Below are 6,563 nucleotides of genomic sequence, written 5' to 3' on the forward strand. Positions count from 1 at the left end.
CAATCTGGGTCTTATTAAAGTACTTATCAATTTCTTCATCATTTCTTTGTCCATGTAGTGAAATGCTAATTCAATATTCCTTAGCAAATTATGTCTCTCTGAAGATTTTATCTATATGGCTTACTGGTTGATTGTTTTCTTCCCATCGTCACCCCCAAATCCTTTTCCTTTTTTACTTTCTCCAGTTCTACTCCATCTCGCATCTTGTAGATTCCCACTGGTCGTCTTTCACTCTTACCCATTTCCATGACATGGCTTTTGTCCACATTGAATTTCATCTCCTATTTTTTACTCCATGTGTGTGTGTGTGTGTGTGTGTGTGTGTGTGTGTGTGTGTGTGTGTGTGTGTGTGTGTGTGTGTGTGTGTGTGTGTGTGTGTGTTCTATGAATATCATTAAAGTGACATGAATATTAAAGAGCTATTTCTAAATATGATATTATATATATCTAATCTGAATGATGGGCTTTCTCTTGCTTTAGAGTTATTACCTGTCTAATCATATATTCCTTTTCATTTAGAGTATTTTCAATACAATTTATCCATAAACATAAATGGGGTTAAAAATACTTAGAATGATATGGCTTATACGATTAAGTATGTTAAAGAACAGGGCATCCCATTTTCCAAGTTAGATAATTTCATAATTATCTAGAAATAGCTTGTAACATTCATATCACTAATGATGATCTACTACGAAAAAATAAATATAGATGTCATTAAAATAGTGATTTTTCTGTTTGCCATATCATATTACTACAAAACTTGTAAAACATACCATACAAAAAATTAACATCTGCTTTTATTGCAGAAGAGAGCAGATAGCTGTTAAAACTGTTCTTGATAACAACACTCCTCAAATGTCTTCATAGTGATAGAGCAGCAAGAGCATTCCAGTTGTGTCTGAGTGTAGTCTGCCAGTTTCTGTATTTCCACCTTCCTGTATTCTTATTAAGCCTACATTTCTTTTTTTTCTTTATTTTTTCATCTCATCTCTATTTTTCTCTTCTTTTTCTTTTGTTTTGTCTATCTATCTTTTCTTTTCTTTAATTTTTCCTTTTCTTTTTTCTCTACTTTGTATTTAAAAAAAATGTATCCTTTCTTCTCTTTGTTTTCTCTGCTTCTTGTTTTTCTTTAATTTTTCCTTTCATCTCTTTCTTCTCCCCCTTCTTTTTGTTTTATTTACTTTCTTTCTATTTTTCTTGTTTTTCCTTTTACATATCTATTTATCTATTTATTGTAATGTTGTTCTTACTGGTCCTGCTATATAAGTGTTTGTTCTAAATGGTGGTGGTGGTGGTGGTGGAATGGTGGTGGCATCAGGTGGAGGTGGAAGGCGGTGTGGGGGTGCAGGAGACATAGTAGCCATCTTTAAGGATGACAAACACTGTGTGGAAGCTGGTGGTGTTCCTCCATGGTGGTGTGGTGTGGTGAAGCAATGGTATTGTCACTGTTGTTTTTGAGGGAGTGTGTGTGGTGTTGAGAGTTTGTGTGAGGTGCCTGTGGGTCGCTATCGCTAGCCATAGAGTTACATATATGTAGAAGCTTCTTGTCATTGTCTGTTGAGTGTGTGGAGTGTTGCGGTGAAGTGTGAGTGTTGTCAGAGTGTTGCGATGTGTAGGTGCCATCCAGCAAGTTCCTGGTGTGTTCCAGGGCTGTGTCAGTGCCAGCATGTGTGTCACTGTCTGTGTGGTGGTCAGCACTATCGGGTGAAGTGTCTCTGTGGCGTGGGAGAACACTGTCACTGTGATGCGAGGGAACACTGTTGCTGTGGTGCGGGGGAACACTGTTGCTGTGGTGCGGGGGAACACTGTCACTGTGGTGCGGGGGAACACTATTACTGTGGTGCGTGAGAACACTGTCACTGTGGTGCAGGGGAACACTGTTGCTGTGGTGCGGGGGAACACTGTCACTGTGGTGCAGGGGAATATTGTCGCTGTGGTGCAGGGGAACACTGTCGCTGTGGTGTGGAGGAACACTGTCACTGTGGTGCGGGGGAACACTTTTGCTGTGGTGCGGGGGAACACTGTCCCTGTGGTGTGGGGGAACATTGTCACTGTGGTGCAGGGGAATAACGTTGCTGTGGTGCGGGGGAACGCTGTCGCTGTGGTGCGAGGGAACACTGTCACTGTGGTGCCGGAGAACACTGTCGCTGTGGTGCAGGGGAACACTGTCGCTGTGGTGCGGGGGAACACTGTCACTGTGGTGCGGGAGAACACTGTCGCTGTGGTGTGGGGGAACGCTGTCGCTATGGTGCGAGGGAACACTGTCACTGTGGTGCAGGAGAACAGTGTCGCTGTGGTGCGGGGGAACACTTTCGCTGTGCTCCACGTCAGGTATGACAGCTGGTGTCTCCTTCCTGATGGGTGGGTGGTCCCTGCGCCTCCTACCACTGCCACCGGTAGTGCCACTGTTGGTGTATTTAGCAGTGTGGGGTGATGCATCACTGCACTGCAGGGGAACACTGTTGCTGCTGTGCAAGGGCTCCTCCATGGCAGGTGTGTCCTTCCTGGCGGTGGGTGGGCGGCCCTTGCGCCTCCTGCCAGTGGTGGTGGTAGTGTGGGTGTTGAGGTGCTTGATGAGGGTGTCCTTCCTGGTGAGCGTCTTGGCACACAGGTGGCACTGGAAGGCCTTTGTGCGGCTGTGTGTGCTGAGGTGCTGCAGCAGATGGCCCTTCTGGGTGAAGGTCTTGCCACACTGGTCACACCCGAACCGCTTCAGCCCACTGTGGACCAGCTGGTGCCTTGTCAGGTTGCTCTTGCCGGAGTAACTCTTGCCACATTCTTCACACCGGTACTCCACTGGTGTGGTGGCGGCAGGAGCAGTAGCAGTAGGAGGGCTGCCATCTGCTGCAGTGGTGGCAGTGGTAGGAGTGCTGCTGTCCAATGCTTTGGCAGTGGTGGGTGCTGCACTGCGCCGGTGGTGTTGGTCTGTGTGGTGTTGCAGTTCCTGGGGGTTAGTGCAGCAGTGGCCACACTGTGTGCAGTAGAGGGGCTGGCCATGGTGGTGTGCCTCGGTGTGTTGGGCCAGGTCTGTGGCGGCAGCAAAGGACTTGCCACAGTGGCAGCGGTGGGTCCTGAGGGCGGGGCAGATGGCAGTATGGCGCTGTAGGCTGCTCCGGACAGCAAACTCCCGGCCACACGCTGTGCAGGGATAAGGACGCACCAGACTGTGTGCAGAGAGGATGTGGCGGGTGAGGTGGCCCTTCTGGCTGAATGCCTTGCCACACTGGTCACAGCGGTGCTTGTTGAGGCTGTTGTGCTGGTTGCAGTGGTCCCTGTAACGGCTCACGCTGGGGAAGCCAGCACCACATTCCGGGCACACAAAGCGCCTCGACTCCCCATGCAATGCCAGATGACGCAGCAGACACACCCGCTGGTTGAACCGCTTGCCACAGTGGTCACACCCGAATCGTTTGTAGCCACTGTGCAGGGCCTGGTGCTGCGTCAGTGTGCTGCGGCGGGAGAACCGCTCCCCACACTCCTCACAGCAGAAGCGTTTCACTCCTGAGTGTGTGGCCACGTGCTGCATCAAGTTGGCCTTCTGTCTGAAGCGTCTGCCGCAGGCCTGGCACTCATGGCGCCGCTCACCACTGTGCAGCTCTCTGTGTCGCAGTAGGTTGCTGCGGCTGCCGAACCGCCGGCCACACTCCCCACACTGGTGCAGCTTTACCCCAGAGTGCATCACCGAGTGTTGCCGCAGCTGGTGAGCCCGCTGAAACATCTTGCCACACTCGCCGCAGCAGTGCACGTTGAGCCCAAGGTGAGACAGAGTGTGCTGCAAATACTGACTCTTGCTGGCCACCACAACACCACACTTATCACACTCAAACTTGCCCACCACACCCACACCCACATCACCTGCCACCTCCACTGCCAAGCTGGTCATAGTGGCATTGGCACTAGTGGCGGCAGCGGCGGCAGTGGCAGCAATAGTGGCAGCCATGGTGGTGGTGGTGGTGGTGGCAGCAGCAGCAGCAGCAGCAGTGGTGGTGCTGGTGGTGGTGGCAGCAGCAACAATGGTGGTGGTGGTGGTGGTGGCCATATTGGTGTTCTATGACACACTTGTGGGACACACACAGCTTCTAGGCTGGGTCAGGTCAGGTTAGGTTGACATGCCGAGCCACAAAGCTGGCCAGTGTTTTGTGTTGAGCTTGAGGTACCAGTCTTTTCTCCTTTTCCAGTCTGTACAGCCCATGACTGGTACTCACAGTCTCTCACCACTATTCTGTCCACTTGCCTGATACAAGAGTTAACCAGTACTCTCAATAACTCACCACTGTTCTGTCTCCCTCTTTAATGCAAGAGTTTATCAGTACTCTCAGTCCTTCACCACTATTATGTCTACCTCCTTGATGCAAAAGTTAACCAGTACTCTCAATCACTCACCACTCTTCTGTCCACCTCTTTGATACAAGAGTTAATCAGTACTCTCAATCATTCACCACGATTCTTTCTACCTTTCTGATACATGAGTTAGCCAATACTCTCAATCACTCATCGCTATTCTGTCCATCTCTTTCATGCAAGAGTTCTCTCTATCATTAACTAATATTCTACCCACCTCCAGTGCAAGAGTTAACTAGTACTCTCAATCATTTAGCACAATTCTGTCGACCTCTCTAATACAGGAGTTACCTAGTGCTCTCAATCTTCCACCACTATTCTGTCCACCTCTCCAACGTAAGAGTTCACCAGTACTCTCAATCATTCAGCACTATTCTGTCTACCTTCTTGATGCAAGAGTTAACCAGTACTCTCAATTACTCACCACTATTCTGTCCACCTCTCTAATACAAGTGTTAACCAGCACTATTCTGTCAACCTCCCTAATGCAATCACTCACCACTATTCTGTCCACCTCTTTATTGCAAGAGTTAACCAGTACTCTCATTCATTCACCACTATTCTGTCCACCTCTTTATTGCAAGAGTTAACCAGTACTCTCAATCATTCACCACTATTCTGTCCACCCCTCTAATGCAAGAGTTAACCAGTACTCTCAATCTTCCATCAGTATTCTGTCAGCATCCATGATGCAAGAGTTAAACAGTACTCTCAATCATTCAGCACTATTCTGTCAACTTCCCTGATGCAAGAGTTAACCAGTACTCTCAATCATTCACCACTAATCTCTCTACCTCTCTGATGCAAGAGTTAACCAGTACCCTCAATCTTCCACCATTATTCTGTCCGCCTCTTTAATCCAAGAGTTAACCAGTACCCTCAATCTTCCACCACTATTCTGTCTGCCTCTTAAATCCAAGAGTTAACCAGTACTCTCAATCTTCCACCACTATTCTCTCCACCTCTCTAATGCAAGAGTAAACCTGTAGGTACTCTCAATTATTCACCACTATTCTGTCCACCTCTCTAATGCAAGAGTTAACCAGTACTCTCAATCTTCCACCACTATTCTGTCAACATCCATGATGCAAGAGTTAAGCAGTACTCACAATCATTCAGCACTATTCTGTCAACCTCCCTGATGCAAGAGTTAGCCAGTACTCTCAATCATTCACCACTAATTTCTCTACGTCTCTCAAGCAAGATTTAACCAGTTATCTCATTCACCACTATGTACACTTCCCCAGTGCAAGAGTTAAGCAGGACTCTTAGTCATTTACCACTTTCTTTCTTCATCTATATTTTTTTTTTGAGCTTCATTTTAGTGTTCATTCTTGTTTTATCAGTTGTAGTGGTAGAAGTAGTGGTGGGGGGGACGAAGGGGTGATGGGGGGCGTCCTCACAGCAAAGACACACCACCACCTGGAAATTATAATGCTGTGAGATGTTGGTGTGGTTGACCTAACTTAACCTAACCTAATAAGCCGCCACACGAGAGAGAGAGAGAGAGAGAGAGAGAGAGAGAGAGAGAGAGAGAGAGAGAGAGAGAGAGAGCACGTTCCGGATGGGGTCAATATATTCATATCACTGTCTTCACCAACACAAGCACACACACATACTGACAGTACCTTAGACTAATCAAATAAAACATTAGCGTTTCTAATGAATAACAAAGAGTCTTATTAATATACACTCCGCTATTCATCACATACACTATTAATGAAAGTAGTGCTATGTGACTGAACTCCTTTACAGCCCTCAGTCCCTGCCAGGTGATCAGCAGGTGAGAGTGTCTTGTCTTGTCCGACCTGTTCTGTTGTAATTTATGTCTCTCTCACTAGATGGCGGGTTAGATACGGTGCCTTTCATAGCTATTCGTGGTGATTGAGCTTTCTCTCAATGTTTATTTATTTTTATTCTATTATTAGTCATTCTATTGTGGTGAGTTTTTAATGTGGCAACCAGTGAGTTTGCTTATTTACTTTATTGGGTTTTTGAAGGGTTGTTTTCATTCTGCAAAATGTTTTTTTTATTTTATTTGCTTTCTTCTTGGTACGATGTTTTTTCGATATTGTACATCATGCATTGATCCAGTTCATAGTTTCTAGTATTACAAGTCTAAGAATTTATATATTGTGGCAGTACTTTGAGTATGCGGTCCCCTGCAGATCCGGTACATATAGGGTTGTACGGTACTTATATAGGCCATTATCTGTTAT

At 46.7% G+C, this 6,563-nt stretch overlaps 1 protein-coding gene across 2 annotated transcripts; it reads right to left on the bottom strand.

Annotated features, from left to right (window-relative positions):
* Window positions 1–296: 296 nt before the first annotated feature.
* Window positions 297–6,173, bottom strand: LOC123515577 (zinc finger protein 84-like). 2 transcript variants are annotated; one of them, XM_045274320.1, is made up of 2 exons: window positions 6,057–6,173; window positions 297–5,766 (listed from the first exon to the last, which is right to left on the bottom strand). In XM_045274320.1, the coding sequence occupies exon 2, from the start codon at window positions 4,040–4,042 to the stop codon at window positions 1,370–1,372; it is 2,673 nt and encodes an 890-aa protein (XP_045130255.1). In that variant the 5' UTR covers window positions 4,043–5,766; window positions 6,057–6,173; the 3' UTR covers window positions 297–1,369. The 2 variants fall into 2 exon arrangements, with proteins under 2 accessions (XP_045130255.1, XP_045130254.1); XM_045274319.1 differs by having other exon boundaries at window positions 5,973–6,160.
* Window positions 6,174–6,563: the final 390 nt, after the last annotated feature.

The sequence above is a fragment of the Portunus trituberculatus genome, chromosome 39, assembly GCF_017591435.1.
Source record: "Portunus trituberculatus isolate SZX2019 chromosome 39, ASM1759143v1, whole genome shotgun sequence".
NCBI classification, from domain to species: Eukaryota; Metazoa; Arthropoda; class Malacostraca; order Decapoda; family Portunidae; genus Portunus; species Portunus trituberculatus.

Coding starts and splice junctions, on each gene's coding strand:
- LOC123515577 (XM_045274320.1), bottom strand. CDS start 4,042: ATGGCCACCACCACCACCACCACCATTGTTGCTGCTGCCACCACCACC.